Genomic DNA, 15,417 nt, shown 5'->3' on the forward strand with positions numbered 1-15,417 from the left:
ACACGTCATGATGACGTGTTTGTAACTCTGGGTCAGGTCCAAGTTAACCTGCCAGCGAGCAGGTTAGCTTCAGAGCATAAGTTGCTATAGTAACTGACTCCGGTTCTCTCTAAGCTCGGTTTCTGGAACGGAAAACCTCGAGTTTCCGTGAACTCTGAGTTAACTTACCCGGGTTTTCTTGCTTAACCCGCTTCTTGGAACACCCCCCAGGTTATGTAGTAATGGATACACTGTATGCATATCACACTACAAGACGTGATAAATGTTAATGTGTGTTGTTTGGGTGTGTGTGTGTGTGTGTGTGTGCGCGCGCGTGCGTGTGTATGTGTGTGTGTGCTTTTTTGTAAAAATGGTGCAATTAGGGACTTAATTGATGCCAAATGTTCATGTCAATCATATATGACCTCTCTCTTCAACAGAGTTGTATAATCCAGGTTCAGAAAGTAAAAGTCCTCACCAGGATTTTGCTCAAGCTTGCTAGATTTCTAATTAGTGCAATCCAGGTAAAATGAGTAGAATCAACACAATCCAGGAAGCCTGAGCAAAATCCTGGTGAGGACTTTTACTTTCTGAACCTGGATTATACAACTCTGCTCTTCAATGGAAAAGTAGCTCATTAAGTCAGTGTTGTCACACTGATCTAAAGATTTAGATTTAGATTGTTTTTGTAAAATATATGCACTAATATATGTTCATTTATCTAAATTAGAGTGAGAGAAGAGTAAACAACTCTATAGACACCCCCCCCCCCCCCCCCCCCACACACACACACACACACACACACACACACACACACACTGTCCATCGGTGCCTGGTGCATTATCTTTAATCAAAGAAAAAAAACATTCACAAGAATCATGGCGGCGCAGTGGTTAAAGCAGTGCGGAATGCATCGCATACAAACTTAATGTTTTCCTGAGCATTTTATACTGAATACTTTGAAAGCACTCACTGGTTGTTACAACACCCCAGCTGCACCGATATGAGCAAATCTAACAAGTTCAGGGTGAGCGTGAAGAGAACCGGAGCGCGCCCGCACCCAGAACCGGAGCGCGCAGAAGCGCATAAGCAGCATTACATGTAGGGATACGGGACTCTTATAACTTACTGCACACCACCACTGTCCTAGCCCACGGCCTCTTCTCTTCAGTCTGCTTTACAATATCGGTAATCAGTTGTTTCTGCCCAATAACTTGAGCCCACTGGCTATTGTGATCATGGCAGGTTCTGGACATCGCAGTGGTACCGAGGCACAACGCAAACGCCGCAGAAACACCACACCCTGTTCGCACCGGTCCACGCTTCATTTATCATCATCACATCTCATCAAGAAAAACACAATGACAGGGTCCCGGGATCAGCAGTTTCAGGGCTTGCCTCTTCAGCTCCACCAGCCGGGCACTGCAGTTCTCGCACCATACCCCTCTGTCGGAACCGGGGGAGCTCCCACTACCCGAGGCTGGGGAACCGGTGCCGAATCCCGGGGATCCACCTAAGGACCCTGGCGAACACGTGCCAATCCCCGGTGAGATGGGGACAGGCGAGTCCGAGAAGGAGCCAGGAGACGAGGTTCCGGATACAGGTGAAGGTGTTCCAGACGACCCAGGCACGGAACCGGCACCCTCGGGAGCCGGACGGCTGCCGGTCCGGGACTCCTCGTATGCTTTCCGGTACCAAGTTTCAGGGGAGAAAGAGGCTGACTTGGTAGGAGAAGAATCCGCTATCTGCTATGAAAAGAATAAAAGTGCTTGGTAAACACATTTAAGGATGATTTCAAACCATCTAACCACCTAGTGATGATCTCAAACCATCTAACCCCAGTGATGATCTCAAGCCATCTAACCCTAGTGATGATCTCAAGCCATCTAACCCCAGTGATCTGGAGAACAGAAGAAACACGGTCACTACTGCACAAAATAAAGGCAGAAAGGCAAACTTACCCCGTATTTTCGGCTCCTGGTCCCAGACCTCTCTTTATTCCCTGTGAGAGAAGTCATGGTGAAGAACTGGACCAACGTAGTGGGTGAATGTATATCACACCCAGTCTGAACAGAGCTGAAGTCAGTTCACATACAACTTGTGTCTCTCTCCAAGTCCAGACTCAGTAACGACGTCCATGCAGTGGATCATCCATTAGGGTCCAACCTAACAGGAATATTACATGTAATGTTTCATAGATCCGAGCGTTTAGGACTCCTGAAATGACGATCACGGCGCTTTCATTCCCAGTGTTCGCCGAACCATCATCTCAGATACAGCACGTCTCCATACGCATTCATGTCGGGAGACACAGAGACAGGGTGTCTCGGGGTGTCTCAGGATGTGTCAGTGGGAGTTCCAGTGCGGTATTGTGGACCCAGTTGGACCAGTGCCTCTCCAACACGGTCTGGTCTCCTGTTACTCCAGTGAAACGTCGCTGGTCATTAAACCCAGATGCGCACATCTGTCTCTGGGCGGTTCTGACCGCCCCTCGGAGTTCTCAGCCAATAGCGTGTCAATATCCCAGTGAGTGACGCGTGGGCGTGTCCTTAAAGCGACGAGTTTTATGTAGATAATTGCAGTAATCGACATTTAAAAAGCTATGAAAATACCAGCAAAACACGTAATCAGTAGATATGTTAAAACAGCAATCGACGAATAAACCGCACGATATAAAATATATAAGAAATTGCCAGAAGCCCCAAACATTATTCAAACTGGCAGCTTGTAAAATAATCACCTATTGTACTAACCTGAAACAACTCAGAGCATAACATAGATGGCGATGCTTGATCGCAGCTTTTCATCAACAAATGAAAAGATTGGCATGTATAAATGCGTAGCTGTAGCTTGTTAGTAGAAAGCAGCAGTTTGAAGTTTGTCTTAATTGATTTCTCTTGCACGCGTAGTCAGCGCCACCTACTGACATACAACTAGAAATGTCAGAAAGCTATACTCGTTAATCTTACTTTATGTAAGATTTGATCTTTGATCATAATGTCCTTGACCTATTAGTAGTAAATAAAAAAAATGAAAAGGCTGGAAAATAGATGATAATATTTCATATTCAACACATCAGTGCAAGGAGTGTAAAATAGTCACATAACACAGTTAGCAAATTATACAAAAAGCCCATGAGACAAATTCATTAGATTAAAATCACCAGTTATGAGGAGTCCTCCTCTCTACACTAAACAGAGGCACTGCACGGGGAGGGCAAATGTGAAGAAGGGCCTAACAGTGGACAGGCCATGTGTCTCCTTCTGCTGAACTCACACACACACACACACATACACACACACACACACACACACACACACACACGCACACATACACATGCACACACATACACATGCACACACACGCACTCATGGACGGAGGCACGCACACACACACACACACACACACACACACACACACACACACACGCACACATACACATGCACACACACGCACTCATGCACGGAGGCACGCACACACACACGCACATGCGCACACACACACACACACACACACACACACACCATAGGCAGTCATGGTCTGGTGGTAGAGAACTGGTTTTGTGCCCGGAGGGTCGTGGGTTTGATTTCCAGACCTGAGGCCATGACTAAGGTGCCCTTGAGCAAGGCACCTAACCCCAACTGCTCCCCGGGCGCCGGGCTAGGGCTGCCCACCGCTCTGGCCATGTGTGCACCACAGCCCCCTAGTAATCACTAGTGTGTGTGTGTGTGCACCACAGCCCCCTAGTAATCACTAGTGTGTGTGTGTGTGTGTGTGTGTGTTCTAACTGCACAGATGGGTTAAAAGCAGAGAACAATTTTCAATTGAAAAATCACAATTGACAAATATGGCACATTTACATTTTACCAAGTCACACCATCCTCCATATACATACCAGTATATCAATGGGATACTGATGATTAAAGGAGGAGGAATTATACACTGATGTAACATATTTTTCATGCTAACAAATAACGAGAAAATCTTCCTGTTTTGTACCATGAGGCATTTATTTACAGTTCAAAGGGAATAAATGACAAGTTCTTTGTTATTGTATATAGAGGTTTATTATATTTATTTTTAACATTGTGTATGAGGCGTTGAAAGTGCAGCATATGAAACAGTACAGAAGAACTGTGAGGAGCATCTTTCCATCATCACTGTGTGTCATTGATGGTCATCATGCTCACAAAGTCCTTGTAGAAAATGACATTTTTGTCGGGATCAAGAGCTGCAGAGAACATTTCCTCTGTTTACTCTTGGGTAAAGGGCTCCCCTGATTAGTGTGAATAAAACTGTGCTTACCAGTGTTTTACAGGCAAATTCAAAATATCTAAACCACATTAAAACACTGAGAAAATGTGCAGTTAACCATTTTGAAGTGCGACACAGAGGCAGAGAGGCTCATCACACATGTTGCAGGTGATGAGGGTCAGTAGAATGATAAACGTGTTGGGAACAGGGATGAAACGAAACTGAACACACACTGGCGATCCTGAGTCATGTACATTATATTCTATTCATGCAAGAACGTATGTTTTTATATTGTAAACTTATGCTTTTGAATAAGTGAAATATGATTTTACCCTCTTGCATCAAATATTTGGATAGTTCTTCTGGTTCCAAAAATCCCTTTTTCTGCTGATCTAGAACCTAAGGAGGGTGTTCAGGGTAGATTAGTAATTACACAGAAAACATATAAGCTGAAGTATTCATAGCAATGACTGTAGATGAGGTCCAGTGTGAAGAAGGCTGCCATTAACGTAGACATTAATGCACTCGCAGTGCATGAACACTAGAACTAGAGTTTCTAGATCTAGTACATGAATGTGAATTACCTCAAAGGCCTGCAGGAGCATATCATCAGGAATGGGGCGAAACCTGAACAGAGGAGACAGAACAGAACCGGTTATGCAAATCTATTCTCCCACATCAAGGGCATTGCTAGGATTTTTTCAATTCGGGGTTCAGGGGATTCAGCCAATCCACAAATTTTTTCTTCATTAAAAAGGTCAGGATTGAGCAGAATGTTAGTCAAGAATTACTTTTTCACCAGCAGCAATCAAGCACTGTCCTGGCTTTAAAATATATGTAGTGTGGGTTCTGAAATGAAAGTGGTGCTAAAGTATGCAGTTTTAATAACCATGCAACATGTTTGGGGCTGGCACTGAAACACTCTCCTGAAACTCACCCCAGAAAACACCTCATTCCACATTACAACACCATATATATATATATAGTTAACACTTAAAATACACCATATCTAAGTATTTTCTGTGAAGATAATTGAAATCATCTTTCTTAGAGATTTGCAACACAACATGACACACACAACACACACACACTCACCACATCTCACTGGGTGGATACTAAATGATATAATGAATATGCCTTGTGTACAAAGGTAAGGCTCACATGAACAGGAGCTAACAAGTCAACTAATTACAGTTATGTAATAAGGAATATCACTCCATTCTCTTAAATGGAGTTATACATGTTACAATAAACAATAATCAATAAATGATCAGATTCAGATCTACTAAAACATTATTCACCTATGCTTTCAAATGGCTGGGTGATAAAAATCAGCAAACCTTTCTTGCAAAACCTACTTTACTTGTTCAGGTAATTAAAACCTACTTTGTTGTTTATTGTCAATGAATCACTGAAACAAGTAAAGTCTTGCTCAGACAGATCTCAGACAAATTATGCTCCAGTAAGAGAAACTCAGTAGTCACTGAGAGTGCATGCAGCAATATCGGTCCACTTTAATTTACTGTGATGAGCTTCACATAATGGATTTAATGCTAATGGTGCTAAAACGAGAATCAAGCATCTACTGGGAAGAGTTCAAATGTGAAGTTTCATCCAATACCAAGAACATATCATTTCATCAGTACACTCTGGGATCATATAAAATCACAGTGAATTAGGCCTTGTCTTACTTGTGCTCCATCAAGACCTTGGTCATAGTCGGAAGGAATTTCTCAAAGCGGATATATCCTGTTGACTCCTCCTCCTCAACCTGTTAAAGCAACTACACATCACCTTCAGTATACACCAGATCTCACTACACAGCCAATAAAACACTGTGGTGGCCTATAACTTATAATGAAATATTGTCATGCAGTTCAGCTTCAGTTGGAAAACAACCAAGGGATCGAATAATGGTACCAATTTCTCTAGGAAAACAAGAAAAGGACACATTTAGAGAAATAAAGCAATAAAATGTAATGAACGAGAACTGTGTATGTACAGTGCAGTAAATGGGGAGTTTGTACATTTAGGTGGAGTTTGTCATGAATTAAACCTTACCTGACATCAACCGTGTGATTGAATTCATGATCAAACACATCAAATGCGTTGCTGATCCTCTTGTGGACCTCAGATACAATACCTTCTGTAAAGGACAGTAGAAAATTATCTTGTTAATCCAAACAGCTTGACATGCCTGTTGTAACGAAGTGGCCTAAGGTTCGTTTAGGTGTCGTCAGGTCGAATGTGATGCTAAAACTTTTTTTTTATTTTTTAGAAAATCTCATATTCATACTATATTGAAAAATAAGTGTTTTTGTCATTTTATGATAGCTCCCTACAATTAACTTTCAGCCATGAAGATTTCAAATATAACCTTTCATGTATAACCTTTGTTAAACTCCGTCAGGTAACTGGTTTGGTGGTCAATCTTGCACTGGGATCTTTCAGGTTGTTCTTAAGTCAGATAACAATTTACTTAACATGTGAACCATTAGAATATCTGCACGTCACATTTAGAGGGAAATGAAGTTCATTAGCAAAGTAAAATATAAAATAGTGTAGCCAACATATTTTATTGTTTATGTCAACTTTATGCTCTAAAATGAAAATGCCAGTTAGCCAGCCAGCTAACGTAGTTTAGAGTCCTGCACGGGTCCGATTTTTGAGACCCGTACCCACCCATATCCGCAGAGTACAGCACCTACCCGCCCGCGAACCCGTGGCTATTTCAAAGTTAAATCCGTACCCGCCCGGACCCGTTAATATTCTACCCGTTACCCACCCGTGCCCGTGAAAAATCACACAAATCGAAAGTATTCCTATAGAGCACTTTATTTTTCAATGCGCCTCTGAAAAAACGTCAGTACAACACAAAATAAAACATAAGGTTGCTGTGCAGGAACAGTATGGCTATTCCTATCTAAAATTAGCAACTGCAAAACGAGAGGGTACAAATGCCAGTATAACAACCAAATAAAATCGCATAGGTTCACAAATCTATCCTAGGTTACTGTGCAGGAACAGTATATCGTCCACAGTCCCAGGTTTGAGCTGCGTTCTGCGCTCTTGGATCACAAATCCTAAACGCCAAGTTCTCTCTCGTCATTTTTCCTTGTTCTAGCACGGCCACCCATTTGCTTTGTAACCACCTAGCGAGCTACAATAAATGCCCGGTACTGTGTTACAACCAGCCTCTGCTCATGTTTCCGCTGGAAAAGAACCGAAGTTTGGGTATTACCCCAGAACAGCTGAAGAGTAAAGTTCAGCCCGCTCTGGCCAACGGAGCTACGGTATAAGTAAGCTCCCCTGAGCTTCGCCACCACCATCGGGAGGCGCTAATCAGGCAAAATGTAACACTATGTTCATTACGTAGCAAATAAAAGCCTACTAAAAATGACCACTTATTTAACTTACCCGCCCGCATACCCACCCGTAAAATTTCGGTATGTGTAAAACCCACCCGTTTCAGCATCTATTTGCCCGTACCCGTGGGTACCCGCGGGTACCCGACCCGGTGCAGGACTCTAACGTAGTTACAACCCTGTAACATTAGCTAACAGCACTATAGTAGCTTAACAACTTGTGTTAGTTAGCTAGCGTATGCTAGTCAGTTAACGCACGTTACTGCACGGCGCAGAATATCTGGTCACGTGACCAACAAAGACACATTAAGAACGTTCACGTCGTTTGATACCTGCAGAGTCTTTATCTCCCGCCATGTTTGACGCTACAGCTGGTTGCTAAGAGACAGAAACGTTCACTTCCGTTCCGCGAAGCTCGCGCGTGTCCGTCATCAGTGATGGAAGTGGCTGATTTACAGAATATAATAGATGAAGAGAGTGACGGACGGCGGAGGTCATCTCCGTTTATTCAGCGCTGCACTGATCACAAGAACGCGCCTAGGATCATAGGTTTCAGCCAACAGAGTAGGTATTTGATTCCATTTTGTAACCGATGGTGTTTCTACCATGGCAAAAAACAAGTCTACACAGCTAAAATAAATCTGATCAACAAAATGAAAGTTATAAGAGGATGTTTTTCATGACAGAGCACCTACCTAATATACCACAAGAGAGACTGTGTCCTACAGTAACTGACCAAACGGTCCAGTGATGACTCCGCCTTGCTGACAGTGTTCTCACTGCTTCAGCTTCCCTATTGAGTTAATAATAGCTCAGCTAGGTATGAAAATGTTTCAATTTTACCTGAGTATGGGCTTCAATTACAGTGATCCTAAACCTCAGAAAAACAGATCTATTGAAGCTCAGTTAAACCTGAGATACAGCGACATCTAGTGGCAGATAATGATTTTTAAATGATAATTTAATTTTTTTTTAGATTTACATTTAACTTCAGGTTAACTTCAGACTTTACTACAGATTCCAACAACACAGCATTTAAATACACTGTATACACAATATGGAGCTGTATTTCATTCAGATTTATGCTTATGGGTAATTTCTCAACTACAGTTCAGCTAATGACAGCTCAGTTGCCCCGTGCTATCAGCTCGGGTTGGATGCCTGTGTTTTTACCCTTCAGACAGAGACCTTCACTATAAGGTATCCTGGGACTGCTGCTGTAAGTGCTTTGAGATGAAGGAGTGAGAATGCAGTTATGAATGTCCTTCGGTCCTTTATTGTTACACAGACTAAGGTGTGTGTGTATGTGTGTGTGTGTGTGTGTGTGTGTGTGTGTGTGTGTGTTACTATTGGTTAACCCTTATGAATTACCTCTCCTATTAATGATTGCCCTAATTATTGGCCAAGCTTATTAATGACCACCCTTATTTTCACGTTTATTAGTGTCTGTCCTTTTTAATGACCACCCTTATTAATGGCTGTTAATGGTGTTTTGATCACATTGTAGGAGTGCAGATTTATTCACTTATTTATTCGCATTGTTTGCTTATGTCACAATGAGATGTTATGACAACTCAAAGCTTATGTGTCATAGGAAGCAGTAAAATTACATGCAGTGCAGACACACAAGGTAGGAAATACATGTTGTATATAACCAACCTTTGATGTGACCAAACCTCTAAATACGTTTCTTTTGTTTTTATAAAGCCATGCATTGACTCTGTATGAGGCCCTACTGACTTAAATAATACTGTTTTGTAGGAAAAGCCTTCAGTCATAAGCATATTGCCGTTTCGGTTTTGTTTTGTGTTCAAGACAAATTTCTTTCATGAAAAATGTATTTTTGTAGAGGTCTGACTAGTTTTGTAGAGGTCTAAAATAAGTTGGAGAGGTCTTGCTAGTGTAGAAGTCATACGTATGTTGTAGAGGTCTGACAAGTTTTGTAGTCATCATACATATGTGGGTGAGCGAATACTTTTGGCAATATAGTGTACTTCTATGCCAAGTCTTATTCTTGTTATAAGCAGTAGTAGTAACAGTAAGAGTTGTAGGCCGGCTGTTGCTGTCTTTCTTTGCTTTCTCTTTTCCCTTCTCTTTGCTGCTTGTTGTGCTTGCCTAAACTATCTCAAATTGTAAAATTGTACTTTTGTGACTTAGCGTGGAGTCCTTGTTCCAGTTCATCTAAATGTGGTGCTGGAGGCTTTGGAGGAACGTGGCATTTAGCTCCGCCTCCTCCAGTGCTCCAGTGTCTTCAAGCAGGTCCTGTAGAGAAGTATAACAGAGGCGCGCTGGGTGTTGCAGCTTTATTGTTTCAGTAGTGAAAGAAACGATTAGCGATGTCTGGAAGAGGGAAGGGTGGTAAAGGTCTTGGGAAAGGAGGCGCTAAGCGTCATCGCAAGGTTCTCCGTGACAACATCCAGGGCATTACTAAACCCGCCATTCGTCGTCTGGCTCGTCGTGGCGGTGTCAAGCGTATATCCGGTCTGATTTACGAGGAGACCCGTGGTGTGCTCAAAGTGTTCCTGGAGAACGTTATCAGGGACGCGGTTACCTACACCGAACACGCCAAGAGAAAGACCGTCACCGCTATGGATGTGGTTTATGCTCTGAAACGCCAGGGACGCACTCTGTACGGATTCGGAGGTTAAACGCTCAACTCGACACGAAACCAACGGCTCTTTTAAGAGCCACCCATATACTCATTTAAAGAGCTGTTTCATGCGTTTACTGGTAACCACAAGCGTCAATTACTTAAACGCGCACAGAGAACGTTTTGTCCGATTTTGCTTTTTGAAGGTACTTTTATTAAAATTATGGAAGGGTCCATACACAATCATTGCAAAATCCATAATGTCAAACATTACAATATTAAAACAGCATACGCTTTATACCATTTCATTTTATAGGCTACATGAATTCTGTTACTTGTTTACTGTTACATGAACCCCCAGATAATTTCTACACCATTTATCACACACAATGTCCGACGTTGCCGTGTACTACAACAGTTTTAAAATGCACGTTGTAGTCTCTGAATCCTAAAACATTTAAATAAATGGACATATTAAATAAATGGAGACGCTTTATGACGAAATAATGCAATGAATCTGCATTATTGAAACTAATGGTAAATAATTTTGACATTATGACATTATTTACCATTCCTTGTCTGTTCTAATTATTTTAAGTCGTCTTATTTACTTTATTACATTACTCTCTATTTTAATAAATTGTCATTTTATTATATTATTTTATGTTTGATTCCTTTTTTTCTTTAGGTTTTTTTTAAATGTTTTTTATTTATTTTGTAAAGCACTTTGAGTTTCATGTATCTATGAAAGATACTATACAAATAAAGATTTTTTTTGTAATGATAATCAAAGTTATGACCTAGCTAGTTTAGAACCACATCCAAAGAATTTTAGTCTAATAAAATGATAAGCTAGAAATTCCTTGCGCAAGCAGAACTAAACAGATTTTGATGCTCTATCATAGTTTTCGTTTGAAAGTTGAAGGCAGAAATGGCTGGGCGGGATTAAGAGGTAAACGCTACGGCACAGTGGGGTGGCGGAGCCACGATAGGAGGTCCTGTCATAGGAGGGCTTGTTTTTGACCAATGATGCTTAGTCATGAGCGTGGAGGGAGGGCGTGACCTAATTAGACTACCAAACTCTTAATGTAGGAGGTGCTGGAGAGTTGTTGTTCATTCAACGGTGTTTCACTCATCACCGAGCATCATGCCTGAGCCAGCAAAGTCCGCCCCGAAGAAGGGATCTAAGAAAGCCGTGACCAAGACGGCCAGTAAAGGAGGCAAGAAGCGCAGAAAGACCAGGAAGGAGAGCTACGCTATCTACGTGTACAAAGTCCTGAAGCAGGTCCACCCCGACACCGGTATCTCTTCCAAGGCGATGGGAATCATGAATTCTTTCGTCAATGACATTTTCGAGCGCATCGCTGGTGAGGCTTCTCGTCTCGCCCACTACAACAAGCGCTCTACCATCACCTCCAGGGAGATCCAGACCGCCGTGCGCCTGCTGCTTCCCGGTGAACTGGCCAAACACGCCGTGTCTGAAGGCACAAAGGCCGTCACCAAGTACACCAGCTCCAAGTAAATGGCCGAATAGTGCGACTTAACCAACCCAAAGGCTCTTTTAAGAGCCACCCACACTTTCACCCAAAGAGTTTTTCCCTTAGGAATGTGTTTGCACAATAATTAGATTAAAGCTATTTCTGTCCTGTTAATTTTCCCACGTGCTGTGCTTTGTTGGGCAGCCTAGAATGTATTTTATGTTGTGTTCTATAATGTATATGATCTGTACAACTTTGTATCCACTGCTGTACGTTTTCTTAGCATCTCAGCTTGTGTGTGTGCGCGTGTTACATTTACATTTATGGCATTTAGCAGACGCTCTTATCCAGAGCGACTTACAAAAGTGCTACGTAGTTGCTTGGAATCTCCAAGAATAGATAGTCCTGAACACAAGGTACTCTAAGCTGGACAAACCACTAGACGAAAGTCAAATGATACCTAACAATTATATCTGAACATACTAGTGCTGTCAATTCCAGGTGCCGCGATTAAAAGTCCTCACCAGGATTTTGCTCTGGCTTCCTGGATTGTATTGATTCCACTAATTTTACCTGGATTGCTAATTAGAAAATCTAGCAAGCTTGAGCAAAATCCTGGTCAGGACTTTTAATCGTGGCACCTGGAATTGACAGCACTAGAACATACACATCACCTGAGGAAAAAGACAGTAAACAATACCTGTAACAAACACCTGAGGAAAGAGACGATAAAGCACAATAGACGAAGCATAATTATGCAAAGTGCACTTGAAAGAGGTGGGTCTTCAGTCGGCGTCTGAAGACAGCAAGTGACCGATGTTCGGACACACAAGGGAAGTTCATTCCACCACCTTGGAGCCAGGACAGAGAAAAGTCTGGATGCTTGTCTCCCATGTGTCCTGGATGATGGAGGGTCAAGACACCTGCATGTTGACGTGTGAGAAAGGAGAATATAATATACTGTATGGGGAGACCGGGTGTTGTAACATGGGGAGAGTTGTAACACCATCAATTCCACCGATCATGGATCAGATATGAGTCATATGATCATTCCGGTATTTACCCAATTACTCCCTGATCACACATGGTGAATATCAAGGATGGAAACAGACACATGCAGATTCCATAGAGAAAAAAATGAGGTGAAATAATAAATTTCTGAATCAAGACTTTATTTTTAGTTTAGTACTTGTGGTTTATCTGCAGTAGTATAAGAATTATATTACATTGAACTATTACATTAATTGTAGTAGGTAAATTGTGATGCATTTTGCCTTGTTAAGTTCAAATCCCCTTGCTAAAACAGCTAGCTAAACAATGGCTGACAGGGGTGGGGTGGGTTGTAACACAGCTTTTAAAAGTGTTACAACCATCACCTTACATACAACTAAGAAAACATTATTGAATTTAATTATTTTACAGAATGCCTAGGCAGTGTAAAAGAAAGACTGACATGAAAGACAAATGTTTTTTCTTAAAGCATCTGATGAGGTCACAAAGAAGGGCAAGTCAGTCAGATCAGTTGTGAAGGCACATGGTATCTGCCATATAACACACACACACATTGACATTGTTTATTATTTGACATACATGTTCTTTACACAGGTACATACATATTTTTGAATAAGTTTGTTCTAGTACACTAATTTACACACACTCAAACAAAACAGAAAGTGGATATAAGTTATGGTCAGTCACAGAGAGAGAGAGACATTGTTCTGGGTTGTTCTTTCATTATTTTATTTACATTTTGAAGCATATTGCATGGTGTGGCCTCTGTTGTTGCATCTTTTGTCTATTGTGATATTTGAACTGAGTTTTGAATTGGTGCCATTTGTAGTAAACAAATGTGTGTACTTTGTATAAAAGTTTGAGAAGTCTAGCTCAAGAATTCAGTGAGATAAAGGTTCAGAAGCAAAAAGTGTTACAACCAAACCCAGTCTTCCCCAATTATATATAATTATAATAATTAATATTATTTGCCCACATATGTCCACATTCTGGGAGTGGTAATACAGAATTGTAAACAGGTTTGCAATAATATTACCCAATATAATTGGCAAGGAACAGACGTGTGCAATTAGGGGTCATCATATGAGGGATAAATTGTGTACATTAAAGCATCTGTTGTGTGAAGGAGAAGAGAAAAACTACTTTATTGTGGGCTTGGACCAGACGAAAGGTTTTGGTCTTGTGCAAAAGGAACATATATGAAAGGTTATGGAGTAATTTAGAGTACCAGAAGCACTGGTTAATGATAAAAATGTTATGCCAAATCAAAGGTAGAGGTTAATGTTAATGGTGTTTTGACTGAAGCCTTTGAAATGCATGTGGAATTATTTGTAATTTACATCTAGTAAATTTTAGGAAATATATGTATTTATAATAATACATACTATAAATATGAATAGCACTTTTCAAACACAACAGCAATTGTAAGAACACTACAAAATACAAAAGGAAACATACAGACAAATTGAAGAAAACAATTTTCTGTCTGTCATTTAGGCTTCTGATAAATTTAAGGATTTTGCACCATCATAAAAAAACCAGTGGGGAGAAAACAGTTCAGAGAGTCCTTGGAGTAGAAACACGCCTACTTGTCTGACATACATAGACGTATGGCACTGGAAATGCTACTGGGATTTTAAAGAACTGGTAGGCTGGAAAGAGAATAAACTGACTGGAGTTTAGAGTTTATTTCGGATTTTAGAGAAACATGTACATATACATATAAACATATATATAAACACATATGTATACATACATTTACATAAAAAAGAAAGAAAACGAAAGTAAAATAATATTTAATAAATAATAATGGTTATAATGGTGAAAATAATGATAACCGAAAAATGTATAGTTTGAAGCATTAACTTATATTGACTACCCTTTTTAATCAAATATATATTTTTCCAATTGTTATTAATAATAAACTTTGCTCATCTACAGAACAATCATACATTACTATTAAAAATCAATATCAAGTTATACATATATAAAATTATTTATCTTTATTATAAGTATCTATTACCTTATTTTTAAGCATGTTTTTCAAATTTGACAAGTGAACTGCAGATTTTTATGTCCTTGTCACAACTGTTCCACAAGTTTACACCTTTGACAGATAAACATTTACTTTTCCATTAGTTCTTACTCTTATTTTTTTAAACATACCTGTTCATAAGTTTAATTTTTCCTGATTCTTGAGACCACCACTATTTATCTCATAGTATTTGTACATATGGCCACGGCCTCCTGCACCCCATGCTTGTGTTTTAGTCACACCTACACAAGGGATTTTTTAACTAATAAACACACCATTGCCACGTTCAAAACACCTCCATGCCTTTACTCAGACTCTCCTTCATAGCACACACTATGAGCTGTTAGACCTACTCCTTCATTTCTGTCAATTTCACCCCACACATCACACAAAACACAGCATGTCTTCTTAGGTGCGACAGTCGCAGGTTGCGTTTTTGTGGCAGTTGTGCAAAACGACCCGGAACTGCATGGGCTTCCCTGGCACGCAAATAAACGAGAGAGCCTTCTCTTGCCATTCGCGTTTTTTGATGCACTGCAAATAGTGTTTGGATGCATATTTAGGTCGAGATTTGTCGTGAGAAAACACAAGTACCATCTACTCACGGAAGCACAGGCACGCAGTGTCGGGCGAGTTGAGTCTACACCGTCCTCATGTGTATTTTAAGACCACAGTCCGTCGCGAGGAGGGAGGTTCACAGTCACA

At 40.8% G+C, this 15,417-nt stretch overlaps 2 protein-coding genes, 1 long non-coding RNA gene and 1 pseudogene across 3 annotated transcripts; 2 read left to right on the forward strand and 2 right to left on the reverse strand.

The window, feature by feature from the left end:
* Positions 1-1,356: 1,356 nt before the first annotated feature.
* LOC143481206 (uncharacterized) lies at positions 1,357-2,442 on the reverse strand. The gene is made up of 3 exons (XR_013121978.1): positions 2,075-2,442; positions 1,941-1,981; positions 1,357-1,724 (listed from the first exon to the last, which is right to left on the reverse strand). It is a non-coding gene; the product is annotated as an uncharacterized LOC143481206 (long non-coding RNA).
* Positions 2,443-4,047: 1,605 nt separating this feature from the next.
* On the reverse strand, positions 4,048-8,425 carry LOC143480719 (dynein regulatory complex protein 8-like; annotated as a pseudogene).
* Positions 8,426-9,934: 1,509 nt separating this feature from the next.
* On the forward strand, positions 9,935-10,710 carry LOC143480925 (histone H4). The gene has a single exon (XM_076978795.1). The coding sequence runs from the start codon at positions 9,935-9,937 to the stop codon at positions 10,244-10,246; it is 312 nt and encodes a 103-aa protein (XP_076834910.1). The 3' UTR covers positions 10,247-10,710.
* Positions 10,711-11,305: 595 nt separating this feature from the next.
* On the forward strand, positions 11,306-11,727 carry LOC143480854 (histone H2B 1/2). The gene has a single exon (XM_076978712.1). The coding sequence runs from the start codon at positions 11,336-11,338 to the stop codon at positions 11,708-11,710; it is 375 nt and encodes a 124-aa protein (XP_076834827.1). The 5' UTR covers positions 11,306-11,335; the 3' UTR covers positions 11,711-11,727.
* The last annotated feature ends 3,690 nt before the right edge of the window (positions 11,728-15,417 follow it).

This window comes from Brachyhypopomus gauderio, chromosome 17 (assembly GCF_052324685.1).
Source record: "Brachyhypopomus gauderio isolate BG-103 chromosome 17, BGAUD_0.2, whole genome shotgun sequence".
Lineage (NCBI taxonomy): Eukaryota > Metazoa > Chordata > Actinopteri > Gymnotiformes > Hypopomidae > Brachyhypopomus > Brachyhypopomus gauderio.